The following is a 14,745-nucleotide window of genomic DNA, read 5'->3' on the forward strand; positions in this document are numbered from 1 at the left end:
CCAACTGAAATGTATCAGAAAGAATGCCACAGAGAGTATCCGATGTCATTGGGGCCAATGGAGCCCCACTAAGTATTATCATATGGAAATGAGTACTATTTTACTTCTTACTCAGATGTCCGATTACTTTTGGTAGGAGAGTGTGTAACTTCTAGGTGGGCTCTGTTCTTCGGCTTGTGTATTATAGGTAATTATGGTTGATAAGGTATTTATAGATCATTCTTTAACATCCCTTCATTCATTTGTTTTTTTTTCATTTGTGTGTTCCCAGGCTGTAAAAAACGAAGTAAATGTGCCATGTTTAAAAAATTTTGTGGAGATGCTCTACCAGACCACGTTCGATCTGAGCTCAAGGAAGAAACATTCCCTGGTGAGAAATTTTAATGGAATTGTATAACGAAATAACCAGAGCTTACAGGGGCTTTCCAACTTCAAATATCCGATGACCTATCTTCAGGATAGCTGACCGGTGGGGGTTCGCTGCCTGGGACCTCAGCCAATTAGCCGTTCACAAATCTTCTGGTTTACGTGTATGGAGTCAGAAGCGGACAGCTCCGTACATTCTGCAGTGACCTGACATGGTATTGCAGGCGCAACTCACATTGAAATGAATGGGATCTGTGCCTGCAATACCATGCCCGGCCACTGCACAGCATATGCTGATTGGTAAGGAGTCAAGTCGACCCTCACCGATCAGCTATTGATTATAGGATAGGACCTGAGAATAGGTCAGCTATTATTTGCAGCTGGAAACCCCCTTTTTAAGTAATTTAAAATGCCAAATTCACGCGATCATGAATGAGAGGTACGTTTGATGACTGAGTCCATCAAACCTTCTCTGCAATGAACTGCGCATAGTAATAATAACACATGCAGTGCAGATAGCGAAGCCTAAGAAGCGTGCACTACAGAGGCAAATTGGTGTTAGAATGAATATAGACAAGTAATGGACATGCATGCTAGTAAAGTACAGAGGTCCCTCAAAATACAGTAGTAATTCAGGACGACCGTTGGTTGTATGTTGAAAACTATGGAAAAGTGGTAATTAACTGCGAAATGTCATCCAAAAGTATTATACAATGAAGAATAAAGAAAATTAAGGAGATAACGAATACCGATAAAGCTAGTCCTTACATGTAACAGTCACAGGGCTGCTGGAAGATGTAAATCACTTTCTATGGTGAGGACAGCAGCTTCTTCAGGGTTCTGTAGAAAACCCAGTGTGCCAGAAACATAACATGGAGCGCCCCCACCTGGTGTGCAAAGCAGCCGCTCACCTTGGTACAGGGAAAGAGCACTAAATAGGGCTACCCCAACAAATTCATTAATCACTTATTCACTAGATGGGTGATAAATGTATGATTGCTGGGACCCACAGGGATGACAAAAATGGCGCACTCAGTAGCTGAGAGCAGCTCTGAACTATCTCTGACTGCCCCATAGAAATAAATGGAGAGGTGTACATGACAAGTACCACTTTCTGACTTGTATCCTACATTTATTACCAGTTTTTTCCTTTGTAGGCGGCATCTCTAATTCTCAGTTCTCTCTGAACTGGTGAGTGGAGACTGGTGACTCCGGCTGTGATGTCTTCTATGCACTACACTTGGCAAAAACAGCAGATTCTGCTCCCTAACACTCTGTAGCGCACACAGAAATACAGCTATATTTTAGAGGACGTTGTACAGGAGTACTGAGCAGCGTGGATGTCATTTCAGTAGCTTTAAAGGGATTGTCTCACAACAGGTTTTTACCTGTCAAGCAGAGTCCAGCTACAGCTTGTCCTGAAGAGTATGACAGTAATTCCTGTACATGTGCATCACCATTTCATTCAATTTAGTGGGACCGCTGAAGATGGCAGACTTTCTGATGTTCCCATTGAAATGAATGGAGTGGTGGTGCCCATGCATTGCCATCACTTCTGCCACAGTTGGGCTCTCTACTTGACAGGTAAAAATATGTCACGTGACAGCCTCTTTTTAAAGGGGTTGTCAGAGTTAAAACTTTTATTTTAAAATGGTTCCACCGTGACAAAAACATAATTGAATGCTTATACTCTCCTCGCTTCGCCCTCTGGAAATACCCTACTGGCGGCTCCTGGTCTCCTCGCTGACGTTCTGTAAGCTTACAGTCAACCTGTGCTGTCCCCTAAACAGGCTGCTGCAGCCCATAGCAGAGCTCACTGGGGAGACCTGCTGCCACTGGCAGGAGAGGTGAGTATGAGCTGTCTGTGTCTCTTCCTCACCACCTCTCTGCTCTCCATAGAATTCTATGGGCAGCATGAGTCATCATTTTCTTCCACTTTTTGTTCTCTGTATTCCTTACCTCTGTTACTAGAAAGGGATTTCACATGACAACAGAAAGTGGGCAGTACATTATAAAGAGGGGTGACCCCTAGTAGTCTGCACTTTAGAGGCATTTCTCAGCACAAAAACATCATTTTAGGTAAATAATCATGCACCCTATTGCTTTCACTTTGGCTGTCATATTAATAAAAGTCATCTAAAAGCGCAGTGACCCTTTAAAGAGTAGCTGCACTGTCCACTAACTTTTGACATGTTGATCACGGAAACGAGGGGGCTTTAGTGCTCACGTGAGCATTGTTCACCCTCGATTGTCTTCGATGCTTTTCGGCTCCTCCTGGCAGCTGGCGACGGGGTCATAGACGGCTATAGACGCTTCCTATACACCTCTATGATGCAGTCTTCAGCTTCCAGAAGGAAGCCCTCTCGATCCAGCAATCACTGGGGGTTCCAGCAGCAGGACCCCATTTGACGTGTCTCTGATATGTGAAAAGTTAGTTAAAAGTGCAGCTTGTGTTTAAAGGCCTTGAGCGGGTATGGGGTGATGCCACACAGTTCCTTAACAGCCCTGATTTCTACTCCCCAGGCTTTATACCCCCTGATTACCTGCTTGTTGTGTGTCAGCCAGAAGCAGTTTTTCCTCAACAATTGGCACATCTTCCTCCAGAACTGCTTGTCCCATCTAAAGGTAGGTGTCCGCACCCCACATCACTGGAGAGCCTGCAGTGAATGGAAGATCGCCTGTGATCCTACAGTTACTCCATGGATTTAGTTCTTACTGTACACTTTTCCTTCCTTCCCCTTTGGAACAAATCAAGCAGTTGTCGTTCCTCTTGCCTGAATGAATCGGTCCTGTTATTTGCAGCCGCTTGCTTCCTATTGTGTTTGAATTGACTTTCTGGCTGGTAACGGTTGTAGTAATTGTATTAGTCTTCTTATTACTGTATTGACCACATTCCAGGTGAATGTCGTATTACACTTCTCTCCTCCTACTGTAGTAATGTAGATGTAATGACTCTGGAGAAGACCTCTGCGCCCGCTCATCATCTGCATGTCTCCATGTGCCGACCATCTCATCTGTTCGTACCTCCATCCGCTCGCTGCACTGCTTATCATTCCATTCACGCTGCATTGATTTTTCATTCCCACCTCACATTCTTATGTCTGACATTCACCGCATTCGCTTTGCTTTTTTTTTTGTTTAATAGATTAACTTTGTAGTTCTAATACCATTTTTGTTAACAGCAGTAACTTAATTTACGGCGTGCTTTGATGCCGCCCTTTAAATAAATCTTCCTTCCAATGCTAGACTTAGTGTAACATACATTACTTGAGTCTGTCACCACCTCCATGCGGCCCTCTCGGAGAGCAGTATGAGGTAGTGACAGGCACGCTGACTGCCATATGTCTGTTTATATGTATTTGTCAAAGTACATTTTATCAGTAGCAGCCACATGTGGAGGACTACAGGAAGTAGTCCTCTCATATTCATGAGCTGCAGGCTAGTGCATCCCACTTAGTGAGGCGAGGAGAATAACTGAGGAGGTGCATAACATAAAATCCTATGAAAGTACACCGAATGGCCATTTTATTAAAGATCCCCCATTTAGTAGTCTGTTGGACCCCCTTTGGACATTAGAACTGCAGCAAATCCACTATGGGTTGATATTGTTGGGCAGGAATATCGGCCCACGTGGACAGGAAACCGACACAAATTAGATGAAGGTACTGATATGTTCTGATCAGCTGACAGGAAGGGGTCATCGTTTCACGCTGCTTGCGCCAAATTTTGACCACTCATTAGCATGGCGCAACATAAATCTGTGTCCATCTGACCAGGATGTTTTTCCATTGCTCAGTGATACAATTTTTGCGTTCTTCTGCCCCCTAGAGTCTCGCCTTTTTGTTTCTCTTAGATAGTAATGACGCTAGAACTGGTCGTCCGCTGTTATAGCCCATCCATGCTAAGGAACTACAAGTTGTGCATCCGGATATATTAACTGGAGCATCACCACTGTATTCAGTTGCACTTTACTTAACTGTGCACCACCTGTCTGGTTAAACGATTCTTCACATCCTCCTCTGACCCCTTTCGTGCAAAGGATTGCCTTTCTCTTGATTTTTTTTTTTTTCTCGATCTCCCCATTCTTGGTATACTCTCCACATCGCTGCATTAATAAACCCCACAAGGTGGTCAGTGTATGAACTCCTGCCCCGGCCAGTCTAGCAGCAGTGACCACATTGCTGATCACTTGATTTCAGCATTCAAACATGGATTCACACTGAAACTGATCCACGGAAAACTTGTCACGTGATTTTACGCTGCACTCCGGGGTCACGGCTCTAATTTCTATACAGAGAAGATCCAACTGTGAAAGGGACAGGGTCTCTAATAAAGTGGCCATTTGGTGTGTACTGTGCTTCTCTATGACTCCAATGTTAGACAGAGCAACATGTGAAGTCATAAGAAAAAGTAGTGTCAGTGTTCCTGACTAGAAGCATGGCTTCCTCACAGCAGTACACGAATACCTGCATGTGTATGTGAGGCTTAACCCCTTTAGTGGCACGCCCGGAAAATCTTCGGGGCTTGCTGCACTGACCATACAGTTAAACCCCAGAAGATTTCTGTGGACAGCTCTAGTGCTGCAATGCTGGCCAGGACACAGTTATTGTGAAACTGTACACGTTTGCCACTTCGAATTACCTCAGGAAAATCTCCGGGGCTTGTAATATTAGCAGTTTACTGATTCATGAATTATAATTGGAGTCTTTCAAAGTGTAGGCTCTCTTTTATTGAACCCTATGGTTAAATGTAAGAGAATTGTATCTTTAAAGGGGTATTCCTATCTCATAAAGTGATGGCATATTGCTAGGAAGTGCCATTACTTTATGATCGGTGTGGTTTGAGCTCCGATCTTGTAAATGAAGGCCCATTCAGCTCCTTTCTCAGTCTGTCTCCGCACAGTGACGCCCCGGCTACCTGGGGTGCAGGGAGTAAGAAGCACTGCTCCATTCAAGTGAATGGGGGCCAGCTGCAGGAGCGCCACTGGGGGGTCACAGAGATCAGACCTCCACCAATCATGAAATGATGGCCTATCCCAGCAATCACTTAATGAGATGGGAATCACCTCCTTAATGATTGCTTAGATTATATGTAGTACTTGCAGGTGGGAAGGCTTCTAATAGCCAACATGAGTGGTATTAGATTATTGCACCTGGTTACGGTAGGACGTAGGACCATACAGACGGAGAGGGATATGTGCCTTTCCATAAAACCCCAGCTGATCATGTTTGCGTTGTCCAAGTTCCAACAAGTAGTTCAGGACCCTAGGACCATCCTCTTCCCGGCTTCTTTTAGTTTTGTGCTATTTGTTTTGTGCTTTTTCATCTAACATGCATGTGGCTCCATTCTCATGTTTGTTTTGCTGTCTCATGTTGCTTTATTTAGATGCCATCTAACAACAGTATCAGAAAACAAATAGAAACTCTTCAGGTGAGTTCATGTGAGAACCTGCTCCACGGAGCCGTGTATCAATGGACCAGAGCCCTCTTGTGTATGGTCATCTATATGGGAGCTGCTCTCTCCACTGGACTTGTATGTTAGGCGCCGGATTGGCAGGACGTTTAGAGCGTGTTAGGCCATGTTCATTTAAGTCATAGGATTCATCTATCTGCATCCATGATGGAACAGGAAATCCAAATACAAAAAAGGAATGTCAAGGATACATTCACACTGGCGAGTGCGTTATCCGGGCAAGAACCTCGTCCCAATATCCTGCTTGCTATCGTGCGCTTTCACGCCAACGCGAGGGGGTTTTCATCACCTATGTGAAATCGCAATCCACGCGCGTCAGAGGATCGCAAGTGTTTCAGTGGGAAACATCACGCTGCACGGTATGCAAATGCCATGCGATGCCGTTTTACGGTCCCATTGAAAACAATGGGTGAGGCGTTCCGAGGGAACGCTAAAGGATAGAACATGCTGCAATTTTTATCCTTGCGGTATCGCTGTGGGGATACAAATCGCTCATGTGAATAAGTCCATTCAGAAAATGGAGTTCGTATTCATGCGAGTGTTGTGCGTCTCACGACACACAAACCTCGCCTGAGATTCTCACCCATGTTAATAAGCGCGAAGGCTGACCACACCAAACCTCATGTGAATAAGCGCTAAGGCTGACCACACCAAACCTCATGTGAATAAGCGCTAAGGCTGACCACACCAATGCTAGTTGTTTCTTCATTGCTTCAGTGCTTCTAAAGTGAAAAATAAATCTGTGTCTCTACGTGGAAACATTGCAGAGTCTCATCCTGCCGTTACAGTTCTCCTCATTTCTACCCTACTTGTTAACCTACTGAATGTATAGACATAGGGGACAAATGGAAGGGAATGTGACAGCAGGATCAGACTACACAGCTCTATTTGCAGTCTGTAACCATGGAGACGCATAACTCTGTGTAGGAGCTGCACACATAACACAACTAAAGAAAAAAAGTGATGGTGAGTATTGATTTTCAAAAATGTTTCTTCAGATCGCATTTCTACAGTTTACAACATTTCTCTAGAGATATTTAGCAAAACGTGTGCAACTTTAATTAAAAAAGAAAAAAATAATTATATATATTTATTTATATATATATATATATATATATATATATATAATATATATATATATATATATATATATATATATTCTAAACTAATTTCCTCTCTATACTTCATCCAGTGGCATTGTGGGAGTTTAATGCGGCCTGCCCCTGTTCTCATTACATTACAGCTTGTGGCTGTGCATAACAACCTACCGGATGCATAGTGGATGAGTACTGATAGATGGAGCATGTGCTCTACCTACAGAGCGCCAGTAATGATCTAGGCTGCAAATCTGAAAGGAGGCACAAAGTCCAATCTAAGTAAAGTAAAGTTGTAGTGAGAAAAATATCCCCCCCCCCCCCCCGAAAGTCCTAAAGCACCAGTCGTCGCCTTGTCTCCCATTTATAAATACATGAACACTATTAGTGTAGGCTTCACAGTGTGAGGGCTCATTTGCATTTTAATGGCAATTCACCTTGCATTGTGGTCAAAGGGGTTAAAAATATACATTATCCTCACCTAAAGTAATGAAGACAACTGAGCAAAATAAAAAGTAGCATTTATTTCCAGATGTTTTTAGGATGAATGGAGGGAAGTACCTTTAGTATTAGTTGAAAATATACATAACTATCTGATTTCATTTGGGCCAACGAGCCCCACTAAGTAGGAACACATGGAATTCAATACTACTTTTGATTCTTCCTCAGGTGTCCAATAGGTAGGATATTACAGGGCTGTAAGCATAATGAAATGGGAAAATAAGGCCTACTCACTCGCCTCACTAATTTGCACCTGTTACCCCTTTGATCCTGGAAGAATCTGCAGCAGTCATGTGCTGTTTATTGTACACGTTACCACTCAGTCAATCGTAGGCATCTGTGGTCACATGCCATTCATATCATTATCCCCACTGAAGCATGTGACTGCTGCAGGTACCAGGGAAATCAGAATGTCTTATTTTATTACATTCCTGGCCCATTACATTCTTATTTTTTGAGCCCTTGAAAACTCCTTCAACTACAACAGCCCTGTCCCTTTCTATGTGACCGCTGCATTGCCCAACGATTAAAACACAATAGTTCATATCATTAAAGCGAAATATCATCTATTAATAAAATTTCACAGTTGCAATATTAATAAAAAGTTAAGTAAAGGCCTTTTTACACGCAAAGACAACCTTTCAAAGGACTGAAAGATTTTGCGATCTACTCGCATAAAGTGTTAATGGCCATTAACACGTTATCATCTTCACTTGCATGTGAAAGGGGCCTCCAGGAGCTGTTTGTAGAGCCCAGCATGTGTTCAAACACAGGCCCAGCTACGCAAACAGCTGCATTGTTCTCCTTGCAGCTCCCAGCAGATTGCATTGTTCTCTCCCAGCTAATATAAACATGCTGTGGAGAGAACAGCATGGGGTGGAGTCTATTGAGAGATAAATGTGTTGTGCTTTATCTCTCAGTAGCTGAATGATGGATTTTAAGTTAACATTTAAAATCCTTGTTTAAATGAAAAGTGGACAATGCCCACATTTACGTGTAACGATTATCGCCTATTTTCAGCAGTTTGAACAAGTTTTGAGCAATAATTGTTGCATGTAAAAGGGCCTTAAGAGTTCGTTTACATCACCATTTTTAATTTCTAATTCACATTTTATCAGAGAATCTGCTAAACAGTAAAAAAAAAAAATTTTAAATAGTTTTGTCTTTTGGATTTGTTTAAGGGCCACTCTAGTGATTTTTTTAAAATTTCATTCATTATGTAGCCATTCCCCCCAGTATATATGTCAGTGTTACCTTGGCTAGTTATTTCTTTCTATCTGAGACTCCTGGCCCCTTCCTCCTCCTAATAGTCATATGATCTCAGTTCTGACCAACTCGGATTTATTTGGGGTTTTGCATTCATTTTTTAGTCAGTTTCTCAGTTTATGCGGCACTATATAATCTTGCCACTCCTGTGTACTTTGGGGACCAGCCTGCTAACCATGATCACTGTATCAGCCCACTGAAGATGACAGATGATGTACAGTGTCAGAGGCGCTCGCTTTAATTATCTCTGGATGGTAGAAGCTCTGGTTTGTCACCTTGTCAAACACATTGTGATAACTGTTGTTACGCAGGTCTCCAGAGATCCATGGTCATTTCTTCTATGTTAGTAATGCACCACATGAGGCGCTCTCTTCCTTCTGATCCGAAGTTTGGTACATTCACTGTGTAAGACTAGCCTCACATCTGGAGTCTGCAGCACAGATCTGGTATGAAATCTCAGAGAAGTAGCTCAGCAGGCTGCACTAGTTCATCCTGAAAAATGTCTTCCCGCATGCTGGACCCTTTTATAGTTAGTGGGGTCTGCTTGGTGCCATCGGTTCCAGCGCTTCAGGATTTTCTGAAACCAATGGCAGCGTGAACCTAACCGTTTATGCATGGTGACTAGAGATGAGCGAACGTACTCGGATAGGCACTACTCGTCCGAGTAATGTGCCTTATCCGAGTACCGCTGTGCTCGTGCTCAAAGATTCGGGACGCGCTGCGGAGCGGGGAGCTGCAGGGGAGAGCGGGGAGGAACGAAGGGGAGATCTTTCTCTCCTTCTCTCCCGCCCGCTCTGCCCCGCTCCCCGCTGTGACTCACCTGTCAGCAGCGGAGCGTCCCGAATCTTTGAGCACGAGCACAGCGGTACTCGGATAAGGCACATTACTCGGACGAGTAGTGCCTATCCGAGTACGTTCGCTCATCTCTAATGGTGACGTATATTAATGTGAGTGTATGTAACCCTTGCTTTAATGAAACCTGCTTATTAGAGCAGTTATTGGGCGAGTCCTCCCCCCTTCGTGCAGGGCTCGCCCAATAACTGTTTTTCCCTAAATACGCCGTTATAGACATGTAGGAGGGAGCAGTGTGTTCTGGAGCCATTCTCTGGCATAAACTGATTTCAGAGTGTTCCCGCTAATTTGTCACCAAGCTACTTTCATACAATTCCCTGTGGCAGTATACATTTTAGACATGCACTAATTGGCTGCTTTATTAGGGACCCCCATCTAGTAGCGCACTGGACCTCCTTTGGCCTTCAGAACCGCAGCAATTCATCGTGGCATAGATTCCACTAGGTGATGAAATGGTTCTACAGGAATATCGGCCCCTGTGGACAGGAAACGTCTTGTAGTTACTGCAAATTAGATGAAGGTACTGAGCAGCTGACAGGAAGGGGTCATCAATTCATGCTGCTTGCGCCAAATTTTGCTTCTCCCATCAGCACGGCACAGCAGAAATCTGGATTCATCTGACCAGGTGATGTGTTTCCACTGCTCAGAGATCCAAGTTTTGCACTCTCTTGCCCACTGCAGTCTTGCCTCTCTGGTTCTCTTAGACACGAGGGCCCTAGTATTGGTCTTCCGCTGTTATATCCCATCTGTGCTAAGGAATGACGAATTGTGCATTCGGACACTTTAGTTGGAGCAGATTTGTATGCGGCTGCTATTTGCTTGACTGTCTAGTGCCCATTTGTTAGAATGATCCTGACATCCTCCTCTGACTCCTTTCGTCAACAAGTTCCTTTCGACCACAGGATCTCCTTTTACTGGATGTATTTCCTCGATCACACCACTCTCTGTAGCCTGTACATCATTGCACTAGAAAAAAGGTTGGCAGTGCATGAAATCCTGGCTCTAGCACTAATGACCGGGCCTCGCTGGAAGTCGCCCAGATCGCTGGATTTTCCCATTCTAATGTGGATTTATCCGCATCAAGGTCTAATTTGCATACAGAGAAGCTCCCCTCGTATAAGGACAGGGGTCCCTAGTATAGTGGCCTCTCGGAGTAGATGGAACACTACACAAGATATAAACCTGTGAGAGATTCATCTCCACTTACTGCTGATGTACGGCCCTCTCTTTGTACTCTTAATGTAGCATTACACGGGCTGCAAACTAGGGATTGTCAGTGCAGCAATCACACCTAAGTGCAGCCTTCATACTGTCAGTGCTTTAAAGAAAAGTGCTCCATTAATACATTTCCCTACATCCCTACACACTTTTCTAAACTGTCGAGAGGTGTAAAATGTCTTTAAATCTCCCAGTAATTTTGCCGCATGCCACACGTCTGTTTCGTGCCAGAATTCTTCCTCGTTTTGTCGGTAAGTCGCTGTCTGGTTTAGCATATATTTCTTTCTTCTGTATAGTTTGCACTATGTGTTTTTGAAGGCCCCATCTGTTGAGGTTTTTATTTACACATCGGCAGCAAAACCGATCATTTATCTTCCGTTTCTCTCTCTTTCAGAATAAGGACCCTAAAATGTCTCGCGTTGCACTGGAATCTCTGTATAGATTATTGTGGGTTTATGTTATTAGGATAAAATGTGAAAGCAACACTGTAACACAAAGGTGAGTGACCAATGTCGTTCATAGTGGTGAGAAGTCCTTGGCTTGGACCACAAAGTTGGTCTAGAACAATGACTTTTCACAGCTACTTTACATAGTCCCCGCAGGTATTAATGCACTTCTGACTGCGGTGTTGCAATTTCTTCAACCCATCCAGATAGATTTCCTTTGGTTGGGCAGCAAACCGGTTATTAGCCAATAAAGTTGCATCACAAATGGAGTCAAATTTGGTTTCCTTGAGGGTTTTTTTCAAAATTGGAAAACTGGATGATAGTCTGAGGGTGCCAGATCAGGCGAATAAGAGTGATGATCCAACACCTCCAAGCCAGGTCAGCCAGTTGGCTCTGGGTGACGGCCACGGTGTGGGATGAGACGTTATCGTGCAGGAATACAACGCCTTTGGTCAAAGTTCCACACCTCTTTTACTCCTCAGTTTATCCAGAAGTGTTGTGTAATACACAGCTGTCATCGTAGAGCCCTTTGGAAGGCATGAATCAAATAGAAAAAAAAGAAAGTTCGCTTGGCTCACCTTCTCAAACAGGACCTCCTGATGCAGATCCTCCATGGAGTTTGGACTTAAACCTCCAGCTTCAGCAGGGCAAGCAATGTGCAAAACGTTTCAGTAAAAGTCTGCTTCACGTGGGGTAATCTTCTTTATTAATGTTACACAGCTGTGAAAAAGGCTGGTTTATAGCTGAAACCTGTCTGGCACTTTGAAGGTTGTCATGTCCCTGTTTTAAAAGTAACATTAATAAAGAAGATTACCCCACGTGAAGCCAACTTTTACTGAAACTTTTTGCCTTTTTGGAAGGTAGTCCACAAGCACTATCCTATCTTTATCCCAAAAGGCTGACCCCATCAACTTGGAGGATGATTTCGGAACTCTGAGCTTCTTTTGGATCACTGTGTCTCCATTTGTTTGACTCAAGATCATACATGAAAATCCACGTCCCATCCATCGTCACCAGTCAAGACAGAAAAAGCATCATCATCCTACCAAAACCGCTGCAGAATTTCCTGGAGGCTTTCCTTCTGGGTCGCTTTTGACCTGACATTTTGGGACCCACTTGGCAACACCTTCCTCAAAATGATCATGAGTTTTCGACCCAACTCTTTCTCTGAAGATGTTCAGAGCCTTGGTTGTTATGGCTGCCTGTCTACGGGCGATGATCCGCGGGTGATTTATCACGCTGGATTACGCTCTGCAAAGCTTCCCATAGGGTTGCTATGGAAAGCGCAGCGCCGGCGTCCATGAGTGGAGAACCATAGAGAGTCTCTGCTTACGGGATTTAAATCGCGGCATGCTGCGATTCTCCGCGGTGAGCCTATCTATCAGATAGGCTCATCTCTGAGACCTGTCAAGGCTCCCCCCTCCTCCTTCGAGGCAGAATATCACTAGCGATAGGGGGCCTATCTTAGCAGACATTTGCCAGTCTTCCAGAATTATGTCGCGGATGCCGTCTGTGGTTTCTGGGATGGTCACCACTGAAGACAAAAGCATTGCAAAGATTGAGCTTTCAAATGATAGAACTGTCATTGATGTGAAAACAAGCGAAGACTGAGAAGCCAAGGACTTATCGGCACCCCTTGTAGGTGTGCAGCAGCTGGATCGTTTATGGCACAGGGGTGCCTGTAATCATCTAATTTTTAGTTTGCGAGGCTTGGGTTCTGCTGCTTGGTGAAATGAGTGCGATCAGTCTAGATAAATAATCCTAATTAGTCTTTGTAGCAGTATGTGGCTGCCACTAAAATCATTTGTATTGTTAAGCACAGAGGGAAACGCTGCTTTCTAGAGGCGTGCATATGCAGCGAGCTCCCGCTTAAACCCCCGCTGGATTAATAGTTTTCTCTTGACGTCTTTAGATCTTTTGAAAGGTATATGTTAATTTCTTTGTATTCACAACAGGCTGTCTGTTATTCATCCCTCTTATTGCTGTAGTTATTTCTTTTCATCCCTGCCTTCGGTGCCGTAGGCAAAACTTGGAATTTGTGCGAAATCCAATATTTCATCAGTCCTGTAAAGTTTGTGATATTGTTTAGAGAATTAGTGAAGACTAGCGGTTTTTCATATCTATTAATGTTCTCGTTGCAGCCGCCTTATGAGCATCGTATCCGCACTTTTCCCCAAAGGTTCCCGTAGCGTAGTGCCCCGCGACACACCTCTTAATATATTCGTCAAGATCATTCAGTTCATCGCTCAGGTGAGTTGGACCTTGTATGGATTACGTAAGCATGGTTGACCACTACTGTAAGAGGTTGACCAGATTACAAAGCATATTTTCTATTACTGTATTAGAATATCGATTTGGGGGTTCTGGAGCTTTTGTCTTTCAACCAAAGTGGGGAGCCGCTAAAGAGAGGGTGTCTTACTATGTAGGACCCAACACACCCATGCAGGACCAGGTGATTTAAGTGGGAACCATGATGTTAAAGGGAACCTGTCACCTGCTTAAAGCACCATAAACCAACTTATGGTGCTTTTAGGCGAGGGGGCCGGGTGCTGTATTTTTCATACTCGCTCGCTTCTTGGTTCCCACACAGCGCACACAGAACTCTGAAAAGAGTTAGATTTTCAGCCAGTGCATCAGCAACCAGGGGGATATGAAAAACTACACGTAATGCTTCCTGCTATGCTGATACTGCAGGGAAATGACTCTCCATCAGTAGTGGTGCACCCTTGTGATCATGGTCTTATTTCTTGGTGACACTCCAAACAAAAAATAGTTTATGCAAATCAGAGAACCCCTTTAAGCGTCTCATAGTTTTAGTACTCTAGTTGCTCTTTTTTTTTTTTTAAATATCACCATAAATTAGCATATAGAAATCGGATTGTTACTAGGTCAAAGAGCATTAAAAGGAACCTCATCCCTAGGTTTTACTTATATGGTGAAGTAGACGCAATCTGTAAAATCATGTCTACTCTTCATTGATGGAATCAAGCCATTCTCAGGAAAGGTGGAGGGTCCTAACTGATGGCCCCCACTAGTTAGAATTTAAGAGACGTCATTGGACATCGGCATCACTTATGTTTCAAACTTCAAAAAAAGCTGTAGAATAAACTTAATACACCCCCTATCCACTGACGTGTTACTGCCCCTCTGACGCTCTGTTCGTCAGTTTACTTTGGCTGCAGTGTTTATCTACTTGACCGCTGCAGCCAGTAAGCGGTCCCCATACAGACGTCATCAGTGAGATCCCATAAACAGGCCAAGGCTTCTACAGAAGCCCACATAACCAGTTTGCAGGACATCACCAGACTAGAAGACCCGGTGACGCCTCTTCTGTATGTTTTGGCACCGGAGCGCTAAAATGACATTTTGGAGTCACAATAAATACACTGCTAGGTTGAGGCAGGAGGGGCTAAAGGAAGAGGAAAAAAATAAGTCGGAAAGCCCCTTTAAGCCTGGATAGTCTCTGTTACCCATAGTGTGGTCCAATCCCTGGGGAATGTCTCCTATGTCATCCACAGTGCCGTCCAAGT

At 43.9% G+C, this 14,745-nt stretch overlaps 1 protein-coding gene across 5 annotated transcripts in view; it reads left to right on the top strand.

The window, feature by feature from the left end:
- Nucleotides 1–14,745, top strand: part of FRYL (FRY like transcription coactivator) — a 285,628-nt gene that overhangs the window by 174,180 nt on the left and 96,703 nt on the right. For 3 of the 5 annotated variants that reach the window (XM_066573099.1, XM_066573096.1, XM_066573097.1), the window contains 5 exons: nucleotides 272–370; nucleotides 2,890–2,991; nucleotides 5,752–5,796; nucleotides 11,164–11,267; nucleotides 13,357–13,465. In XM_066573099.1, coding sequence (XP_066429196.1) covers nucleotides 272–370; nucleotides 2,890–2,991; nucleotides 5,752–5,796; nucleotides 11,164–11,267; nucleotides 13,357–13,465 — 459 coding nt within the window. The remainder of the gene's footprint in view (nucleotides 1–271; nucleotides 371–2,889; nucleotides 2,992–5,751; nucleotides 5,797–11,163; nucleotides 11,268–13,356; nucleotides 13,466–14,745) is intronic. The other 2 variants (XM_066573098.1, XM_066573100.1) reach the window with 1 other exon arrangement.

The sequence above is a fragment of the Eleutherodactylus coqui genome, chromosome 7, assembly GCF_035609145.1.
Source record: "Eleutherodactylus coqui strain aEleCoq1 chromosome 7, aEleCoq1.hap1, whole genome shotgun sequence".
NCBI lineage: Eukaryota > Metazoa > Chordata > Amphibia > Anura > Eleutherodactylidae > Eleutherodactylus > Eleutherodactylus coqui.